Raw genomic sequence first — 22,915 nt, forward strand, 5'->3', positions numbered from 1 at the left:
TCTCAAACACCTGACCTCAAATGATCCACCTGCCTTGGCCTCCCAGAGTGCTGGGATTACAGGCGTGAGCTACCGTGCCTAGCCACTGAGAATTCTCTTAAGAGCTACCTGGGACTGCCACTCCTTCCCTTCTCTGAAGTATATGACTAATAGTGACTATAATGAAGAAAAGGGTAAAGCTTTAAGAGTAAATTGCACAGTTGCCTCTAGAGGGCAAGCAAGGTTAGTTTTAATCTACTGCTTCCCTATTCAGCTGACTAAGCTAATAATTCTTCAGTCTGACTACAAAGTCCAAAACAAGCCTAGCTTTGCTTCCTGTCATGCTAGGAGTCAGGTTTATAGATGACTACTGTGGTTGGATTTGAATACAATCCTTCTTCCCTGGGATTAGAAAAATTCAGGTCTAGAGACTGTCAAAGACGGTGCTCTGCTTCAATCAAACACTTGGCTCTGTGGGACTATCCAAGCCAAGGAAAATGAGTTAAGTTGAATTATGACAGAAATTTTTATTAAAATGTGTCTTTCAGTAATATGTTTAGCATTCAATATACACACATACATATGTACACTCTTTGACACACCTCACCGATTGCTGCCATCAGTTTAACCAATAAATTAAAACTAAAAAGAGGGAGGGGAGGGGAGGGGGACTAATGGCAAACTTTTCATGTTTTATCTGGTAAGAAATTGTGAATTTCTCAGAATTTCCCTGGGTGAAAACCTGTGACCAGAGAATCTCTGAAATAAAATACATAAATCCCTACCCCTTGGAAAAAAAAAAAAAAAAATCCAAAAGATGCAGTTACAAGTGTGCTTCTCAGAACAGGAGCATACATTCCACTTCATACTCTGGCTTCTCCACCTTCTGGCTTCAAGACAGTTTGTCCCTCGGCTAGGGCAGAGAGGTTCATATGGGCACTTGGGCTCGGTGCACCTTGGGCTCTGGGGGTCGAGGGGCAGGCTGCAGTATGGGAGCGGGGGGAGCCACACTCATCTGAGGTGATGTCTGGCACATCGTCTGACTGTGTATCAGAGCTCTCTAGGTCACTGCGGATGCTTTCAGGCTGGGCCAGGCTGATGTCCCAAGGTTTGCTGGCCAGGCAGTCTTTCTGTTCACAGCTTTGGTGTCTGCAGGGGGGATCCTCTTCACCGCCTCCGCCACCACTACCTTCTTCTTCATTCTCTGCCATCTGAGCATGAACATGGAGCGAGTCCTCCGTGCTGCTTCCACTCACCAGCTGATAGTGGCTTGGTTTGGCTTCAATGTCCACTTGGATTTCCATATTGTTGCATTCTCTGTGGAGACAAAATCCACTTTGCTGAGTCATGCATGGGTCATGCTAAACCTGTTGGTAAAAGCAGTTTGTGGGTTCAGGATTAGGAATTTCAAAAAGATAGGTAAACAGTGAGCTAGAGCTCACTTTTAACAAAAATAACATTTTAATCTAACACTCAAATGAGATGGAGGCTGGATGCGGTGGCTCATGCCTATAACCCCAGTGCTTTGGGAGGTCAAGGTGGGAGGATCGCCTGAGTCCAGGAGTTTGAGACCAGCTGGGGCAACAAAGTCAGACCCTGTTTCTAAAATAAAAAAACATTAACTGGGCATGGAGGCACATCCTGTAGTCCCAGCTACTTGGGAGGCTGAGTTGGAAGATCACTTGAGCCCAGGAGTTCAAGGCTGCAGTGAGCTATGATTGTGCCACTGCACTCCAGCCTGGTTGACAGAGCAAGTCCCTGTCTCTAAAAAAATAAAAATAAAAATAAATTACATGGAGAAGAGTAATTATGTCCTTTTTGCTGATTTAACAATACATGCACACGTGTGCTCAGATGCACACACACATATATCTCAGCCAATCTCTTTTAACATATAGAAAGAGCTGCCAAAATTCAGCTAAGGGTCAGAGCCCCACGCTAGCTTACTCAAAATAGAAAAGTAAAAGTTTTTTACTACCATGCCACAAGTAGAAGAAGCCAGAATACCTACCAGTGGGAGTACCACAATCACACCATCCCAGATACACTAGTTTCTCAAAATGAAAGAGAAAGCAGCTATGGGAACCCTATCAAGCAAAGGGCAAGCAGAAACCCTAGACTCGAAGATATCAATGAACCCCAATCTAGCTCTTTAAGTTCCATGTAATTATACGCTGTTGCAATAGCCAAAAAAGACAAAAAAAAAAAAAAAAAAAAAAAAAAAAAAAAAAAAAAAAAAAAAAGAATGAAAAAAATATATAAAAGGAAGAAAGAAAGCTCTAAAAATCAAGTACTAACAAGAAGAATCAAGAGATGCCAAACACTCTAGTACCAAGAACTTGCTCAAATGAATTCACAGGTTACACTATATATCCCACGAAATGGTACACAGAACTCTAACATGAGGCATTGAACTTCTGAAGACCTAGTACCCAACCAAAAAATGCAACCTCTCCTGGACATCTGACTGTTCACATACCTGTCCTGTGGGTTGTAGGAACTGATTATGGAACCGGCCATAGCACGAGTGCTTGCGTTGTCACTAATTGCACCAAGACTGGCTGTGTCTTTGGGGAAAATTTCCTTTTGGACATCGGCTTGAACTTCTAACCTGTGTAAAGAGGGGACGTTCAAGTTAATATGAGACCTGAGTATTCCAAGACAGTCTGCTTCCTGGCACACGTCTCTTCCATTACTCTCTTGCAAACTATGGTTGTCTGATTGCCAATTGTCAAACAGAGCAAACAGATGCCCATACATTTTTTCTCTTAAATATCTATTGAAATCGTCCCCTCCTTTCTGTCCCCACAGCTACTGCTTAACTTCAGGTTTTCATCATCTCCTGCCTGGATGACTACGATTGGGCTCCCTCTTCAGTAGCCCTTAAGTCCAAGTCAAACAACCTCTAGAACAGTGCCAGTGTGAATAAAGAACCAATCACTCTAACAATTCTCTAACTCTTGGCTCCCTACTGCCAACAGGCATTTAAGATCTTCCTGATCTGTCAGGAAGCTCTCTGTCCAGTTCTATTACTCCCCATAGATCCGAAATCATAGTCACTCTGAATTTTTTCTTTCTTTAAATACCTATACATTTTATACTTCCATGACTTTGCACATGCTATTCCGTCTCTCTAGACATTTCCTTTCTCTACCAAACTTATACTCAGTCCTTAACAACAAAGGAAACATCACTTCCCCTCATTATCCCAGCAAACCATTCACTTCTTGCTAAGTACTCCCATAGCACCTGCCTACTTATTATTATTTTTTTTAGAGGGAGTCTCACTCTGTCACCCAGGCTGGAGTGCAGTGGCACGACCTCAGCTCACTGCAACCTCTGCCTCCCAGGTTCAACTGATTCTCCTGCCTCAGCCTCCCAAGTAGCTGGGATTACAGGTTCCCACCACCACTCCCAGCTAATTTTTGTATTTTTAGTAGAGATGGGGTTTTACCATGTTGGCCGGGCTGGTCTTGAACTCCTAACCTCAGGTGATCGCCCACCTAAAAAAGGTGCTGGGATTACAGGCATGCGCAGGCCCTGCCTACTCATTATTATGCATCTCTCACTCCTCTGTTAACTCCACAAAAGGAGAAACCACAACTCATTCATACTTCACCTTTCCTGCCTTGCACATAATAGCAAATCAAACATGTAACAGCACATAATAGCAAATCAAACATGTAACAATCAGATTACCTCCAAGGAATGAGACTGAAGGACATATAGGAGCCAACCTCTTCCCTCCTCTTAGAGCAGCAAACTTTCCCAGTAGTATCTCAGAGCCCATAACTATTTCCTTTCTTGGCTCCAACACCACTTTGTTGCACACTTAAGTATTTCCTCATAATGGGTTTCACAGTCAAACCCATCTGACTCATTCATTTCCTATAAAATAAAGGCTTTCACAGAACTAGAACAGCTGGACTAGCTAAGCTGCAGTTTCAGCAAGTCAGTCTCCAATTATGTCTGTCTGCTTATTTACAAGGGGTGTTGGTTTTAAGAAAGCACAGCAGTGAATATGCCAGCATGTGGGGGCGGGATCCCCTGACAAGAGACAACCAGAGTCATGAGATGCACAGACGGGTCAGTAGCAGCCTGCAGCTGCACATTCAAGCAGCTTCCATCCTACTGCCTGAGCCTTTGCTCTGCTGCTCCAGCCTCAGGTGCCCTTCAAAAATGTGCCAAGGCCCAGGGAAATGAGGGAATGCATGGAAAGTGCATAGTGTCAGAGACCTGGGGTCTAGTTTCAGGTCTGCCACAGAATCACTCTGAGTTGGAAGAGTCTTTCAGAAAGGCCTCCTACTTACATGGTTCTCAGATGCTGGTTCATCCAACGGCTGTGCTAGAATTACCTGGGGAGCTTTTTCAAAACACAGATCACCCCCTAGGTGCCACTCCAGGAAATTCTAAATTATTAATTCTGGGATGGGGCCCTGAAGTCTATTTTTAAGAGGCTCCCAGGTGACTGACAGGCATTCAGGTGTGAGATCCAGTCCACCTGCCATCTGTTGCTTGAATCCTTCTTATAGCCAAATGGCCATCTGGTCTCACTGTAAACATTTCCAGGGATAGGCAGCTCAGTATCTACTAAGGTAGCCTTTTTCCTCTTTGGGCTTTCATGTTGCTTTTCCCTATATTCACTATACTGAACAAAAATTAGTTTCCCTTTAGCTTCTGCCAAGTCATAAATATACATGACTATAATCTACCTTTTGGTATGAGGCACAGAAGTCTAATCCTTTTCACAGTTGAAGGTCCTTCAGATAGCTGAAAGCAACCATCTTCCTCTTCCTATCCTGCTTTGTTCTACCTTTACCCCCACCAGGCCTTTCTTCTCCATTGCATTCAACTAACTGCTTCTCAGGCAACATGTTATGCTCCTCTGAAAATATATACTCTGGTCTGCCTAACTAGTGAAATAACCAAGCAAGTCACAATCTTTTTAGTTACAAAGCTTTACATATTTTCAACACAAGTACATAGAATTGATTTTCCTTATCTAGCAAATGGAAACAGAAAGGTAATAAGGATTGCAATATCAATAAACCAGCTGGGGGCAATGGTTCATGCCTATAATCCTAGCACTTTGGGAAGCCGAGTTGGGAGGATGGCTTGAGGCCCGGAGTTCAAAACCAGCCTGGGCAACAGAGCAAGACCCCATCTCCACAAAAAATTTAAAATGTTAGCTGGGTGTGGTGTGTGCACTTGTAGTCCTAGCTACTCAGGAGGCTGAAGTGGTAGGACTGTTTGAGTCCAGGAGGTTGAGGCTGCAGTGAGCCATGATTATGCCACTGCACTCCAGCCTGGATTACAGAGTGAGAAAAAAAACAAAAAAATACCCCCAAAGCCCACTATCAATAAACCACAATGGGCTGGGCACACTAGCTCACGCTTGTAATCTCAGTACTTTGGGAGGCTGAGGCAGGTGGATCACAAGGTCAGGAGCTTGAGACCAGCCTGGCCAACAAGGTGAAACCCTGTCTCTACTAAAAATACAAAAATTGGCCAGGCATGGTGGTACGTGCCTGTAGTCCCAGAACCCAGGAGGTGGAGGCTGCAGTGAGCCAAGATCGCGCCACTGCACTCCAGCGACACAGCAAGACTCCATCTCAAAAAATAAAATAAAACAAATAAGCCATGATACAGCATAAACGCTACTGAAAGTCAATGACAAGCCTAATGAAGACCACAGCTTTAGGAATTCTATAAAAATGCCTACTCTCCCTTCCTGAAGCAGTCAGCCAGCCTCAGGCAGTCAAGGGAGAATCCGAAGTCAGGATTATTCTTTATATAGAGGCAGCCATGGTGCAATGGAAAGAACACTGAACTTTGCATAACTGACGTAACCTTTTCTTCGAAGCTTGTTTCCTATTTGCAAAAGTAAAAAAAAAGGCTGAGTGCGGTGGCTCATGCCTGTAATTCCAGTGCTTTGGGAGGCAGAGGCTGGTGGATCATGAGGTCAGGAGTTCAAGACCAGCCTGGCCAAGATAGTGAAACCCCGTCTCTACTAAAAATACAAAAAAATTAGCTGGGCGTGGTGGCGGGCGCCTGTAATCCCAGCTACTCAGGAGGCTGAGGCAGGAGAATCGCTTGAACCCAGGAGGCGGAGCTTGAGGTGAGCTGAGATCGCGCCATGGCACTCCAGCCTGGGCGACAGGGCGAGACTCCGTCTTTAAAAAAAAAAAGTAAAAACAAAACAAAACAAAAACCATCGACAATGAAATCAAAATAAGATGATATATGGCACAAGCCTGGCACAGAGAAATGGCTCAATGCGTTACTTCTTATAATTCTAACCATTTCTGTCAGAAGTTATCTATTTGTTTACCTGCTGTATTTTCCCTTGCCACTGGAGAGAATGCCGCCACTTAGCGTGCCCCCTGAGAGGGCTGCAAAGCTGGCTGTTTCGCTGTAAGGACCTTGCATAACACTGAGTCCATCTGTAGGGCTTCCACTAGTGCTCAATACACTAGTCAGGCCTTCAATGCTGCTTTCACCAATGCTGGGATTCTTGAGGGCTCGCCAAGCATCTGCCACTGGGGATAGAACCAAACATCTCAAATCAAGACAGCAGAGCATCCAAACAGTGGGCATTTTCCTGCAATGACTTTTCAGAGTACTAATGTATTCACTTAATGAACAGGTACTGTGTGCAGTTGCCACATATTGAGTGTTTTAACATATGTTCATATTTAATCCTCCAAGTAACTAGGCATTAGTAGCCTCAATTTTAGATGAGAAAACTAAAATTTAAAACTAAATGACTTGTCCAAGGCCATGGCAGTTACACGAAACTATAACTCTGATTCCAAGTCCACTATTCTTTCCACTACACTGTTGCTTCCATGTAACCAAATGTGAAGATTTAAAAAATATGTTTGGGTCATGTGCTGATTTTAATAGGAAGCTTCCAGTAGAAAGCTAGAAGAACCTTTGGGGATCTCTGTGCCCTACGTTAGTTACTACGGTAAGCAGAAACCACATTAAAGTAAAAGTCAGAAGACTTGCTCTAGTCTCAGCTCTGTGAAGCTCTTAACAGATAGTGAGACAAAAGCTTAAAGAAATTCCCATTTAGGCCAGGTGTGGTGGCTCACGCCTGTAATCCAGCACTTCGGGAGGCCAATGTGGGCGGATCATGGGGTCAGGAGATTCAGACTATCCTGGCTTAACACGGTGAAACCCCAAACCCCGTCTCTACTAAAAAAAAAAATTGGCCAGGCGTGGTGGCACGTGCCTATAGTCCCAGCGACTTGGGAGGCTGGGGCAGAACAATCGCTTGAACCTGGGAGGCGGAGGTTGCAGTGAACAGAGATCGTGTCACCGTACTCCAGCCTGGGTGACAGAGACTCTGTCTCAGAAAAAAAAAAAAAGAAATTTCCATTTAAATGGGGATAATAGCCCCACCCTCCCTAGTCAGAGAGCTGTTTGTTGTAAAAAGCAAGTGAGATAATTGTGTAAAATACTCTGAAAATTATCAAGTACTGTGCAGATACAAAGACGTTATTATAACCACTACTACTACCAGCATACTTGGAGTTACTTGGACTCCTACTAGTTTGTACCTGCCACACAGAGGCAAGTACCAGGGGAATTAACCTAATAACTTTGGAACAAAGAAATGAAAAGCTAAAAATACTTTACCCCCTACAAAGCTCATTATCCAAAGTAATCCAATGACAATCTCCCTGTAAAATGTGCTGAATTTTACTGATTTTTATCTTGTATATCATAAATTCAAATGACAATAAACATCCTGCTTTTTACCTGTGATTGGACCATCATCTTCATCAAATTCAATTTTCACTCCTTTTCCGTTGGCTGTGCTAACTCCACAGCCACCTCCACGACAAAGAGAAATGGGCACAACCCCATAGACATATGCCAGCATAATGGGGACACCAATACCTGGGGGAAGAGAAGGAAACATGTCAGCTGGCTATTAGGTTGCAAGTGCCCTGAATTCTTCTTCCCACTCTAGGCACGGACAAACTACTTTATAAAGAAAAAAAGACAGAAAATGGCTATCCCAAAAAGGTTGCCTGTTGTAACAGAATGATGATCAGGCTAGAAATCAGAAAGGTCTGGATTAGATTCTTGGCTCCATTTACTAGCTGTATAACCTTGGACCTATCTTCCAGGGTTGTCAATAATCAAATGAGAATGTTATGTACTGTGCCTTGCACAGTAAATATATGTTGCTTTCATTTTCCCCTCTTCTAATCACTGCTGAAATGCTAACCCAATCAAGAATCAAATATTAAATAAGTGACTACTGCTTGGAGTTTAGGATCTCCTCAGGATGTTAATTCCAAAATCTTACTGCTGTGTGAGGTAGAATGACTTACCTGTTAAGAGCACAGGATCTGAAGGCAGATTAACTTGATTCATGTCCCAGCTAAGTGACCTTGGGAAAATTACTGTACCTTTCTTTTTTTTTTTTTTGTTTTTGAGACAGCGTCTCGCTCTGTCTTCCAGGCTGGAGTGCAGTGGCGCGATCTCGGCTCACTGCAAGCTCTGCCTCCTAGGTTCACGCCATTCTCCTGCCTCAGCCTCCCGAGCAGCTGGGACTACAGGCGCCCACCACCACACCCGGCTAATTTTTTGTATTTTTAGTAGAGACAGGGTTTCACTATGTTAGCCAGGATGGTCTCAATCTCCTGACCTCGTGATATGCCCACCTCGGCCTCCCAAAGCACTGGGATTACAGGCGTGAGCCACTGCACCCGGCCAATTACTGCACCTTTCTTTTAAAATTGTGCTTCCTTTTGTGAGGATGGTGAGGATTAAATAAATTAATATATGCAAAATTCTCAGAACCACTCCTGGCACATGAAGAGCCACATTAAATGTTACACTACTATTATTTTAAAACAAACTCTTATGCCTCCCAAAGTAATGTGAAGCATTAAACAAATCAAAACAAAAGTAATTTTGTTTTGTGGATTTCATGGCAAGTAGAGAAGGAAGATGAAAGGTGAAAACTAGGGCTTAAAATAAGTTTATTCAACCTTTTCTATGTGCCAAATGCAGTTCTAGGCATTAACTTAAGAACAAAAGATCACAAATCTGATAATTTGGTGTGGCTGAAAAACTTAAAAATAATCATAATCATGGTGCCTAATAGAATTAACTATCAAGGTGGGTTGGCATAAAATGTAGGAGTCTTTGAGAAACATCTGGCTATCTGGCTAAACTGCTATGGTCAGAAAGCTGAGAGAGAAGAGGTGTGTGGTCCTGACCAGCTTACCAACACTAACTGCAGCAATAACTGGGGATGCAATGACAGACAAAGTCACTCCTCCAGTGATAGCCAAATTCCTCTTGTGTTTGGAGGTTTTCCTTCCCTCATACCTGCTGTGAATCTAAGAATAAAAAAAGAAAATCCAGGTCAGCAGGTTAGGACATCAATCTTTTGCCAGAGAAAAAAAGGACAGATGACTGTTCATTTGTAAGTTATCTATATATTAAAACATATCCTCTATCCCAAATAGGCATCTTTCTCAAATTTTTATTTTTATTTTTTTTTGAGACGGAGTCTCGCTCTGTCACCCAGGCTGGAGTGCTGTGGCCGGATCTCAGCTCACTGCAAGCTCCGCCTCCCGGGTTCACGCCATTCTCCTGCCTCAGCCTCCCGAGTAGCTGGGACTACAGGCGCCGCCACCTCGCCCGGCTAGTTTTTTGTATTTTTTAGTAGAGACGGGGTTTCACCGTGTTAGCCAGGATGGTCTCGATCTCCTGACCTCGTGATCCGTCCGTCTCGGCCTCCCAAAGTGCTGGGATTACAGGCTTGAGCCACCGCGCCCGGCCATCTTTCTCAAATTTTAACCTAACTCAGACCTGGAAGATATAAAGCAATACAGACAAAGTCAAACCAAAAAGAGACAAAATAACTCAGGGGAATGAAGTAAGCATTTTACCTTCTTCTTCTTTTTTTTTTTTTTGGAGTCTGTCACACAGGCTGGAGTGCAGTGGTGCGATCTTGGCTCACTGCAACCTCTACCTCCCTGGGTTCAAGCAATCCTCCCACCTCAGCCTCCCTAGTAGCTGGGACTATAGGCACATGCCACCATACCTAGCTAATTTTTCTATTTTTTTTGGGCAGAGATGGGTTTGCCATATTGCCCAGGCTGGTCTCAAACACCTGGGCTCAACCGATCTACCTGTCTTGGCCTCCCAAAGTGCTAGGCCATGTATTACAAACGTGAGCCACCATGCCCAGCCCAGCATTCTACCTTTAAGTCACTGAGACAAGCCAGGCTCAGGATGTTAATCAGAACTTTCAGATCTCATGGGGGTTTATGAAAATCAATTTAAGAAAGGAAGGTTATTTTTATGTAAGAACCAGCTGGTTTTCAGGCAGCTCTGAAACACAGCTCCTTCCCATTTCCCTCAAACCTTTACCAAGGAACCTAAAGTTGAAACAAGCACAGAAACCAGCATGTCTTTCTTACCTTCCTTCCAACATAAACAGGAATGCCAATGACCATGGCAGGAATGGCAATGCCAGCAATGAGAGAAATCCCCACTGGAGCACCAATCAACGTGCCCAGCTGCCAAAGAATTTTCTTCTTACGGCTCCATGGCTTCTTGCCCCAGAATGTACAGCCAGAGGGGCTGCAGGGGAAACAGACTGAAGTTAATGTCAACATTACAAATGTAGCTATTATTATCAGAGGGCTTGATAACAGCAATAGCCTTCTTTTCAATAAGAGTGATTAACAGAAAAGTTTACGGGAAATGAGTATATTACACAAGGGAGAGCAAAGGACAAGGCCAGACTATTAGAGCTCTGGGCTCTTTAACTTTTTTGGTGGTTGTTGTAAAGACAGGCTTCCAGACTTGAAACTCCTTTTCCATTCTTCTCTGCTGAATTCTGTCTTCCCTAACCCACCAAAACTGATCTAGCTTCCATGACTGACAATACTTGGGATGCTGCATAGCCTTATGAACTTGACATCCCATCCAGACACACTGCACCCTTCAGCTAATGAACACTCTGATTTGTGTAGTTTTCTTGGCATATGTCCTATCACAACTAATAGATACTGCAAACCATGTTCCTGGGAGAGGATATAAAAATACCTCATCATAACCTTTGTATCAGTTTGGTATTCTGAGTTTGGCTACTTTTACATTCAGCCCTTCTGTGCCCAATCATTTTTGCTCATTTTCTTTGTGCTATCTTCTCTATTAGAAGGGATAAGCAATTTTGAAATTAGGGATCATGTCTTATTCACCCCTATGTTCCCAATGACTAGTACACAGTAAGTACTCAAATGTTTGAAAAACTGGAAATGAAGGTGTTGTGTTTCATTTACATGATGAATGTTTGTAAATATTAACACTTTTTTTCTGTAAATATTAGCAAACATTTTGCTTGTAAATATTAACTCCTCCACAACAATATTTTAATATTCACTCAATGAGGCTGGGCGCGGTGGCTCACAATTGTAATCCCAGCACTTTGGGAGGCCAAGGCGGGCGGACCACCTGAGGTTCGAGTTCGAGACCAGACTGGCTAATATGGTGAAACCCCGCCTCCACGAAAAATACACAAATTAGCTAGGTGTGGAGGCAGGTGCCTATAATCCCAGCTACTTGGGAGGCTGAGGCAGGAGAATCACTTGAACCCGGGAGGCAGAGGTTGCAGTGAATCAAGATCTAGCCACTGCACTCCAGCCTGGGTGACAGAGTGAAACTCTGTCGCTAAAAAGGAAAAAAAAAAGAAAAGTTCACTCAATGAGTTCCTTGGGAACTCACTAAATGCAAAAAACTGTAAAAAGGTCACAACTCTAGCCTCAAGATATTTACAGTTTAGTAAGATAAGACATGTACATGAAGTATAAAGTACTGATGATATTTATGACAAAAGATAAAAGAAAGTCAAAGAATGAGGCAGAAAAAGGCGAGGCATCATGGATGAAATGGCATTTAAGTGGCTCTTAAAAGACAAGAACTGAACAAGTTGAGATAAAAGGAGGATACTGGAAGGTAGGCAGAAAGCATTCTAGGCAAAGGAAAGAACATGAACAAGTATGGAGGCAAGACAGCAAAGGGGAAAAGCAAGTCCAGACGACCTGGAATATGGCATGTATAAAAGCAAAGAAAGGTAGAACTAGAATAGTAGCTGGTGAAAATATAAAAGGAGCATATCAGAAGAACTTTTCACAGCTTCCTTAATCTGTAATGAGAGAAGGGCTGTGTCTTTTTGACATCCTTTTCCCTAAATCAGTAAAGAATAAGACTACGAAAGGAATGGATGCATTTCCCATCTTACCTGAGGTAATGCAAGTCTGAGATCTCTTTCATACAAAGCCAGCAGAATTCACAGCCACACACTGCACAGGTCATGTGATTACAGCTTCCATCATTCATCTTGATAATGTAAGCACTGCATCGTGGGCATGGCTTGATGTCATCTGCTATGAGTGTGGGACGAAGAATGGGTAGAAAAACACCCCTAGTTAAATCCAGTTTGATTTAATTATTCCTAGGAGTATATATAAGAAATGAGGCAGCAGTCAAGAACTCTTCACTGAACACTCCAAATTGTACAACCCACTTTACTGGAAGGTTGGCTATGTCTAGACCTCAGGAATTTTCATAAAACAAATCCTATCTCTCATTGAGCTGCCTATCCCAACAACTGGCATCTTACACAGCACTTGAATCACATTCTAGCAAGGAGACTTCCTGAGGGAGAAAGATGTTTCCAAGAAAAATGAAATTTCTACCAGTCGATAGGCTGGCAGATTTAAAAGAAGAATCCTACAGAAAGAATAGCCTGCAGCCTGGAATTAGCTTCACATTTTTACAAACTTTAGTTCAGGAAATTTATTTTTCAGGTTCAACATGTATCACTGTGATTTGCTGTTAACATAGCCCACAATCCCATCCCATGATACTTTCAAATTCAAAACCTAAAAACAACTGGGTATGCTATGTAGCATATACACCTGGTAATTTTCAGAGCAAGTTATGAACTATCCTAATAAAATGACAATTTAGGAAATTATGCTGTGCCAGGAAAAAGTGAATGGCAAAATCTTTCCTACTAGCCTCTCCCAAATGACATCAGTAAAATAAAAGTACAAAGCAATAAATCCACTGACATTTTAAAATAGGTTTACTCTGACTGGTCAAGGTTGGAGTTGAATGTGTGACATTCCTTCTTTTAAGGTTAATCATTAATCTATACTAATATTATTTCCTTTTCTTCAATCTGTACTCTACTTCCAAAGGCAGTGAGGCACGTAAGTCAGCTTGAAGGCAAACAGTACAGGTTTAATACTAATTAAATGTCTTTCTGTTCACAATGAAAGTTGAAAAAGCCCCTAGCAAAACAAAACGAACTAATTGCTCTCCAATCTGAGACATATTACTAAGAAAGTAGGAACTACATAATTCAATTTTGTTGCATTTCAATTTTATATGGGTTAGATAACCTATAATGGTCAGAGAGGGAAGTGCTATCTCTTTTATAATATTGAAAGTATTACCAAATGATATTTTCTGCTCTCTGATCCTTTGGAGCACTTGGGTTATATTATACGACAAGATAATCTCAGCTTTGGGCTCACATCATGAAATACCAACTAAAGAGACAATGAGATAATGCCAACTTATACCTGGTCCAGATTCTTGCCCATAACTTAGACCTGAAGTGTGTTTGGTCCGAACTCGTAAAGTCTGGGCCCTCTGTTGACGGGCCATATCGCATGTCTGATTTGGATGCCATATCTGCTTGCAGTGGTAGCAGAACTCAGTCTGGCAACCTTCCCTCTCACAAGTTAGCTTCGGGCAGCTGGCACAGCCATAGGCAATAACAGCATAACTAGGTAAGGAAACAGTAAGAGATACCAGTAAGGTAAGAATGATCTAACCAAAAGAGACATTATTCATCAGAGTTAACAATGTTTGGCACTACCCCACTATCACATATGATACAGAGAAAAGAATACACATACACATACAAGCACATTTGACCAACTGTAAAATATATCCCATGTGAGAAAGTAAATTTCTTTCTTTCTTTTCTTTTTTCTTTTTTTTTTTTTTGAGACAGAGTCGTGCTCTGTCACCCAGGCTGGAGTGCAGTGGTGTAATCTTGGCTTACTGCAACCTCCATCTCCCAGGTTCAAGCAATTCTCCTGCCTCAGACTTCCTAGTAGCTGGGATTACAGGTGCAAGCCACCACACCCGGCTAATTTTTTTTGTATTTTTAGTAGAGACGGAGTTTCGCCATGTTGGCCAGGCTGGTCTCAAACTCCTGACCTCAGGTGATCCACCTGCCTTGGCCTCCCAAAGTGCTGGGATTACAGGAGTGAGCCACCACGCCCAGCTGTAAATTTCTTGAGATTCCAAAACACAAATCATTTATTTCCTTTAAAAGTGGAGGTGGTGTATCATATTTATCCTGGATTTCTAGCATTTATTCAATCATAGCTGAAGCTGCTTTAGGAGTAGTTTGTCATAGTTAAGTTTCATAAATAACAGGGTACAAAACTATTTCCTTTTGATAGTTTGCTATATTTAGAGAGATTAGTATTCGTTTGTATGAAGGAACAGAACATTAGTGAAATAAAGAGCTATGGCAAAACGAAAGTTTATTTTTTAATTCTTTTTTTTTTTTTCTTTGAGATGGGGTCTCGCTCTGTCACCCAGGCTGGAATGCAGTGGCACAATTTTGGCTCACTGCAACCTCCACATCCCAGGCTCAAGCAATTCTCTTGTCTCAGCCTCCAGAGTAGCTGGGACTATAGGTGTGCACCACCACATTTGGCTAATTTTTGTAATTTCCTTAGAGATGGGGTTTCGCCCTGTGCCCAGGCTGGTCACAAACTTCCGGGCTCAAGCAATCAGCCTGCCTCGGCCTCCCAAAGCGCTGGAATTACAGGCATGAGCCACCATGCTACCTTTTCATTCTTTTTCTTTATTTTCTTTTTTTTTGAGACGGAGTCTTGCTCTGTTGCCAGGCTGGAGTGCAGTGGTGCCACTCGGCTCACTGCAACCTCCGCCTCCCGGGTTCAAGAGATTCTCCTGCCTCAGTTTCCTGAGTGGCTGGGACTACAGGCACACACCACCACGTGCAGCTAATTTTTGTATTTTTAGTAGAGACAGGGTTTCACCATGTTGGCCAGGATGGTCTCGATCTCTTTTATTTATTTATTTTTATTTATTTATTATTTATTTATTTGAGACAGAAGTCCTCGCCCCCTTCCCTTTTTTTTTCACCCAGATCCGGACTGCAGTGGCTTCTATCCGGCCTCAACTGCAAGCTCTTGCCTCCTGGTTAGCCATTCTCCTGCCTCAGCCCTGAGTAGCTGGGACTACAGACGCCCGCCACCGTGCCCTGGCTTAATTTTTAGATTTTTAGTAGAGACAGGGTTTTCAACCGTGTTGCCAGGATGGTCTCGATCTCCTGACCTCATGATCTGCCTGCCTCGGCTCCCAAAGCTGGGATTACAGGCGGTGACCAACCACACTCAGCTGGTCCTCAGTCTCTTGACTTGTTGACCGCCCTCCTCAGCCTCCCAAAGTGCTAGATTGACAGGCGTGAGCCACCATGCCCAGCCCTTTTTCATTCTTTTTTTTTTTTTTTTTTTTTTTTTTGAGACGGAGTCTTTGCTGTGTCGCCCGGCCTGGATGTGCAGTGGCACGGATCCAAGCTCACTGCAAGCTCCCGCCTCCCGGGTTTATGCCATTTCTCCTGCCTCAGCCTCCGGAGTAGCTGGGACTACAGGCGCCCCGCCACCTCGCCCGGCTAGGTTTTTTTTGTATTTTTAGTAGAGACGAGGTTTCACCGTGTTAGCCAGGATGGCCTTTTTCATTCTTAAGTTCCACAGTGAAGTCATAGTCACAGAGACAATAACCCTAAATGGACTTATGATCAGCATCCCTCTTGAAAGTTCATTTTATCTTTCCATACTTTTCCTTTTTTCTTTTTTTGTTTTTTTTTTTTTGAGACGGAGTCTCGCTCTGTAGCCCAAACTGGAGTGCCAGTGGCCGGATCTCAGCTCACTGCAAGCTCCGCCTTTCGGGTTCACGCCATTCTCCTGCCTCAGCCTCCCGAGTAGCTGGGACTGTAGGCGCCCGCCACCTCGCCCGGCTAGTTTTTTTTGTATTTTTTAGTAGAGACGGGGTTTCACCGGGTTACCCAGGACGGTCTCGATCTCCTGACCTCGTGATCTGGCCGTCTCGGCCTCCCAAAGTGCTGGGATTACAGGCTTGAGCCACCGCGCCCGGCCTCCATACTTTTTCAATTCAAATCGATACCTTGAATGTCTTGATAGGCTCCAGAATCCAAGAATACCATGCCTCTATCTTATAAATTAATACAGCATTAATGCCATACCTCCCTTTCTCTCTTCTGACACATATTCTTTTTTTTTTTTTTTGAGACGGAGTCTCGCTGTGTCGCCTAGGATGGAGCGCAGTGGCGTGATCTCAGCTCCCTGCAATCTCCTCCTCCCAAGTTCAAGTGATTCTCCTGCCTCAGCCTCCCGAGTAGCTGGAATTACAGGCACCCACCGCCACGCCTGGCTAGTTTTTTTTTTTTTTTTAAGTAAAGACGGGGCTTCACCATGTTGGCAAGGTTGGTCTTGAATTCCTGACCTCTGGTGATTTGCCTGTCTTGGACTCTCAAAGTGTTGGGATTACAGGCGTAAGCCACTGCACTCAGCTGTGACATATATTCTTCATGTAAAGATTCAGCATTTATCAGCACTAACATCGACCATTTCTTGTAGTTCATGTTGATTTACCAAGAATTAGTCTCACACAAACAATCCAATGTATTTATATAACTATTAGCCTTTCTGATTAATTCCAAATATGTCAATTAAATGCTCAGATTGCTCTAATAAGAAAATATAATACTTGTATAAAATAAAATTTTAGCCAGGTGAGGTGGTTCATGCCTGTAATCTCAGCACTTTGGAAGGCTGAGGCAAGAAGATCGCTTGAGGCCAGGATTTTGAGACCAGCCTGGGAAACACAGCAACAAGACCTTTTCTCTAAAAAAAAAAATCAGCCAGGCATGGTGACACATACCTGCAGTCACAGCTACTTGGGAGGCTGAGGTGGGAGGATTGCTTGAGGCTGGGAGGTTGAGGCTCCAGTGAGCCACGTATGTGCCACTGCACTCCAGCCTGGGTGACAGAGTGAGATTCTGTCTGAAAAAAATAATAAATAAACTGAAAGTTATGAAAGTTCATTGCACAATTTTTTTTTTTTTTTTTTTAGGAGACAAGATCTCACTCTGTCGCCCAGCTTCTAGACAGTGGTGTAATGATAGCTCACCGCAACCTGAAACTCCTGGGCTCAAGTGATCCTACCTCAGTCCCCCAAGTAGCAGTGCATACCACCATGCCCAGCTAACTTTTTCATTTTTTTTTTTTCTTCTGTAGAGACAGGGTTGGTCTTGCTATGTTGCCCAGGCTGGTCTGGAACTCCTGTCTTCAAGCAACCCTCCCACCTTAGTCTCCCAAAGCACTGGGATTACAGACGTGAGCCACCAAGCTTGGTCTATCACACACATTTTTAAAAAGAACAGTAACTGCAGGTTTCTGTGTTACCATCTGCACTCTGTCCTGCATTCCACACTCTCCCGCAATATTCGAAGACCTCAAATAGCTTGTGCAAAAAGCTAATAACATTTTCTGGGATTTATTCTTCAGTTTGCTTGTTTATTTGAATGTACATGAGATGTTAATTATAGCAACTCGAGTTCTCACGTTTATCATAGATTCTGCAAATTGATTTGAGAATGACACTGAAAATACAAATGACAATGTATCCTCTATGTTATATAATACAGGCTGTATTAAAACTCAGAAAGAACAAAGTGAGAATAGGTCCACCTATGAATGCAAATGATTCATATCCTGTAGGAGTTCTGAGCAAATTTACCCCACCTAGCTGCAAAATAACTACTAAAGATAAACAACTGTCTCCTCAAGACAGTGACTAGCTTGTTATTTTGCATTAAATGGGAAAGTTACTGGATGACCTCAGAAAAGCATTAAGTCAACTTCTAAAGATACAAATTAAGTGGACAGCCAGTAGGGAGTCTTGAATACTTCATCATCCATTCCTACCTTATATGGCAGAAGTAAATGTTTATTAACATTCCCCCAGCCCCCAACTTTTTTTTTTTTTTGAGACGGAGTTTCACTTTTGTTACCCAGGCTGGAGTGCAATGGCACAATTTTGGCTTATGGCAACCTCTGTCTCCTGGGTTCAAGAGATTCTCCTGCCTCAGCCTCCCAAGTAGCTGGGCTACAGGCGCCCACCACCATGTCCGGCTAATTTTTTTGTATTTTTAGTACAGATGGGGTTTCACCATGTTGGCCAGGCTGGTCTTGAACTCCTGGCCTTCAAGTGATCCACCTGCCTCAGCCTCCCAAAGTGCTGGGATTACAAGCACAAGCTACCGCGCCTGGCCCACTTTTTTTTTTTTTCTTAAAAAGAGTATTGGATAGGATTGACAATGTCAATTTTGAGTGTTTAATTTGGTGCCAAGGAAGTAAAATAACCCCAAATACTCATGAATCCACAGCAATCTATTACTACGACACAGAATTACTCAGGGCATGAGATTTGGCATTCCTGTTTTTGGGTACCTGGTCTGAGCTCTTGCCTGTGACTCATACTGCATGACACGGAGCTATTAAAATCTCTAAACCGGCCTGGCACAGTCACTCACGCCTGTAATCCCAGCACTTTGGGAGGCCGAGGCAGGTGGATCACCTGAGGTCAGGAGTTCAAGACCAGCCTGGCCAACATGGCGAAACCCTGTCTCAACTAAAACTACAAAAATTAGTCAGGCGTGGTGGCGCAAGCCTGTAATCCAGCTACTCGGGAGGCTGAGGCAGAAGAATTGCTTGAACCTGGGAGGTGGAGGTTGCAGTGAGCCAAAATCATACCATTTTACTCCGGCCTGGGCAACATGAGGGAAATTCCGTCTCAAAAAAAAAAAAAATCTCCAAACCTTAACTTCTATTCCACCAAATGGAGGTATAGGTACTTGTCACATTCAAACGCAGCTAAACAAGTTCTAAAACTGCACGTGAGACCTTGTCCTGAAAGATGTATGGTGTAAAAACATTGCACACTATGTCCTACTTCCTGGCTTTTACATACTCTATTCCTTCTACCTAGAAATGCCTTGTCCTTACTTCTTGCCCTGACAAGTACCCATTTAAGAACCAACTCAAGTGTCATCTTCTCTGTAAAATACACTTAACCTCTCTAGGCAGCTGGTTGCCTACTTCGTGGGTGTGCACAATTATTTTATAACACTTATCACATTATATTGTAACTATCTGTTTATATGCTTGCCTCCCAACACTGGACTTAAGGAGACATATCATCCACTTTTTATTTATTTATTTTATTTATTTATTTATTTTTTTTGAGGCGGAGTCTCGCTCTGTCGCCCGGACTGGAGTGCAGTGGCCAGATCTCAGCTCACTGCAAGCTCCGCCTCCCGGGTTTACGCCATTCTCCTGCCTCAGCCTCTGGAGTAGCTGGGACTACAGGCGCCTGCCATCTCGCCCGGCTAGTTTTGTATTTTAGTAGAGACGGGGTTTCACCGTGTTAGCCAGGATGGTCTCGATCTCCTGACCTCGTGATCCGCCCGTCTCGGCCTCCCAAAGTGCTGGGATTACAGGCTTGAGCCACCGCGCCCGGCCCATCATCCACTTTTTAATCTCAGTCTAGTACACTGAGATTCATGCTCAAAATAACTGTATTGCATGAATGACAGAGACCTTCTCTTGTTTTGGTTGTTTGACTTTCCCAGGGCATTCTAGGTCTTCTCCTAGGCCATCACTCTGCTCTAAAGCAATCTTTTTAATGTATCCATGTATCTATTGGCTTATTATACACCAGGTACTGTAACCTAATCCTAAAATTTCATATAAACCAACTTTAGTGGTAAACTCTTAAGTTCTGAATAGAGTAATCTTCTTCTCGAATAGTTGAAAAAAAAACCTTGCCTGGGCATGGTGGACCACACCTGTAATCCCAGCACTTTGGGACGCCAAGGTGGGTGGATTGCTTGAGCTCAGGAGTTCAAGACCAGTCTGGGCAACATGGCAAAACGCCATCTCTACCAAAAAAAAAAAAGAAAAAAATCAGCTAGGCATGGTGGTGCATGTCTGTAGTCCCAGCTACACAGGAGGCTGAGGTGGGAGGATGGCTTCAGCCCAGGAGGTGGAGCTTGCAGTGAGCCGAGATTACGCCACTGCACTCTAGCCTGGGAGATAGAGCTAGACCCTGTTTCAAAAAAAAAAAAAAAAAAAGAAAAGATAAAAGAAAAGAAAAGAAAAACCTCATCCTTGAGACCCAATCTGCCCTGTCCACCTTGTTCCTTCTCTTCCATGCTGGTGCATCTCTCTTACTCTGCTCTTTTAGCTTAACCAACCATTCAGGTTTGCTAATTAGAAACTAAAAGAAAGGTGTAGAAAATTACATGCTGTGAAGAATACAGACACAGCTAGGTGCAGTGGCTCATGCTTATAACCCCAGAACTTTGTCAGGCAAAGGCAGGAGGATCACTTGAACCTGAGAGTTCAAGACCAGCCAGGGCAACACGGTGAAATCCCATCTCTATGAAAGATACAAAAATTAGGCTGGGCATGGTGGCTCATGCTTGTAATCCCAGCACTTTGGGAGGCCAAGGTGGGTGAATCACCTGAGGTCAGGAGTTCGAGACCAGCCTGGCCAATGTGACGAAACCCCATCTCTACTAAAAATACAAAAAAAAACTAGCTGGGTGTAGTGGCATGCACTTGTAGTCCCAGCTACCCCCAGCTACTCAGGAGGCTGAGGCAGGAGAACCGCTTGAATCCAGGAGGCAGAGGTTGCTGTAAGCCGCAATTGCGCCACTGCACTCCGGCCTGGGTGACAGAGTGAGACTCTCTCTTCAAAGAACAACAACAACAAAAAGCCGAGTGTGGTGGGATATGGTGGCATGTCATGGCACATGCCTGTAGTCCCAGCTACTTAGGAGGCTGAGGTGGGAGGATCACCCGAGTCTAGGAGGTTGAGGTTCCACTGAGCTGAAATCGCACTACTGCACTCCAGCACAGGCAACAGAGTTACAGAGTTAGACCCTAACTCAAAAAAATAAAAAAGAATAAAAAAGAAAGAGAGACTACAGACCGCCCCCCCTCCCACCCCGCAGCCCCCGCTGCTTAAGCTCATACAACTTTTCCTCATTTTATTAATTTCCTAAATCTTCAGAAACATCATAAAGTGACAAGCTAGACCACAGCATTACTTAGCTTCAGCCCTGGAAAAAAAGATTTCCATTAGTATAAATTTGATTATGCTCCAACAGACTTCGGTGGTTAAAGAAATGTGTTCCTATATTATATCTGTAATTTCCATCCCCAAGTCATGCAACATAACTAGGTTACCCATTTACAAATAGACCCCTAGTAGGCATCAGGGTGGTAGACATGCGCCAAGTTGTCACAATGAACTGCACCCTTAACATCTTCATTTTTCTTGCCCATTTAAGACCCATCTCTAGGCTAGACAACTCCAAGAGCCTCCTTATCTGGTCTCCCTATTCCCCACTCCATCCAAATTCCATTCTAGAAGGTTATACTCTTTTGCTTAAAATCCTTCAAAGAAAAAAAGAAAAGAAAAAAAAAGTGCTTCAACCCAAAACTTATTTCCACAGCTCACACAGGCCTATCAACCTGAATCCAGTCCACGTTTTCAGGTTGATCTCTAGTCACTTCCCAGGTATGGGGTCTTGCTATTACCCAGGCTGGTCTCGAACTCCTGGGCTCAACTAATCCTCCCACCTCAGCCTCCTCAGTAGCTGGGACCACAGGTGCACACCACCATGCCTGCTCCTCTGTGAAGTCTTTCTTGAAACCATCATGCAAAATCTACTGTTCTTTCATCTATCTAAGAACACCTGTATTTTCTTTAGTATTTATCACCGACATTTGTATAATTCTCTACCTATCTATGTATCAATCATCTATCTCCTCTACCAGGTGAAATTTCCTATCAAGAAGACCATGTCTAAGTTCTTTTTGTAATACCCAGTACTCACCCAGGGTTCAACATTGTATCATTCCAAAAATATCTGTTGAAGCCTGGTGTGGTGGCTCACGCCTGTAATCCCAACACTTTGGGAGGCAGAGGCAGGTGGATCACTTGAAGTCAAAAATTCAAGACCAGCCTGGCCAACATGGTGAAACCCTGTCTCTACTAAAAATATAAAAATTAGTTGGGCATTGTGGCACGTGCCTGTAATCCCAGATACTCGGGAGGCTGAGGCAGGAGAATTGCTTGAACCTGAGAGGCGGAGGTTGCAGTGAGTTGAGACGGCGCAACTGCACTCCAGCCTGGACGACAGAGCGAGACTCCATCTCAAAAAAAAAGTTGTCTGTTGAACTGAATGATCACCTGTCTATCCCATTCTTGCTTACCTCTCTCATCTCTATTCCTCCTCTGAGAACTATGCTGCTTATATTTCTTATCTTTCTCATCAAAATTCACCTATGTACCACACTCTTCTAGAACCTAATTGAAAGACTTTGTACACAGAGTTGTAGAAATGGTTGGAATATAGATATCCTAGTCTAGAGGCATGAGCTCTCAATCTATTCAGAGCATAAGGTTTATGGTTAAATAAGGACACTAACCAAAGGCAGACCAGCATGGTAACTTTAGGGAAAGTTTGAGTTAAGCCTTAAAGATGCTACAGAAAAAACAAAAACCTGTTTCCTGGTGCTCTAAATTATATTAAAGATTTATACTACATATTAGCATATTAGCATGTTTAAAGATTAAAGATTCTTGGCCGGGCGCGGTGGCTCAAGCCTGTAATCCCGGCACTTTGGGAGGCCGAGACGGGCGGATCACGAGGTCAGGAGATCGGGACCATCCTGGCTAACACGGTGAA

The 22,915-nt window shown here is 43.4% G+C and overlaps 1 protein-coding gene across 1 annotated transcript in view; it reads right to left on the reverse strand.

The window, feature by feature from the left end:
- Positions 1-486: 486 nt before the first annotated feature.
- Positions 487-22,915, reverse strand: part of RNF19B (ring finger protein 19B) — a 31,429-nt gene continuing 9,000 nt past the window's right edge. The window contains 8 exon segments of the mRNA XM_017884566.1: positions 487-1,296; positions 2,459-2,590; positions 6,311-6,518; positions 7,747-7,887; positions 9,230-9,344; positions 10,434-10,596; positions 12,260-12,404; positions 13,611-13,816. Coding sequence (XP_017740055.1) covers positions 843-1,296; positions 2,459-2,590; positions 6,311-6,518; positions 7,747-7,887; positions 9,230-9,344; positions 10,434-10,596; positions 12,260-12,404; positions 13,611-13,816 — 1,564 coding nt within the window. The 3' untranslated portion in view covers positions 487-842.

The sequence above is a fragment of the Rhinopithecus bieti genome, unplaced genomic scaffold, assembly GCF_001698545.2.
Source record: "Rhinopithecus bieti isolate Rb0 unplaced genomic scaffold, ASM169854v2 scaffold_13029, whole genome shotgun sequence".
NCBI classification, from domain to species: Eukaryota; Metazoa; Chordata; class Mammalia; order Primates; family Cercopithecidae; genus Rhinopithecus; species Rhinopithecus bieti.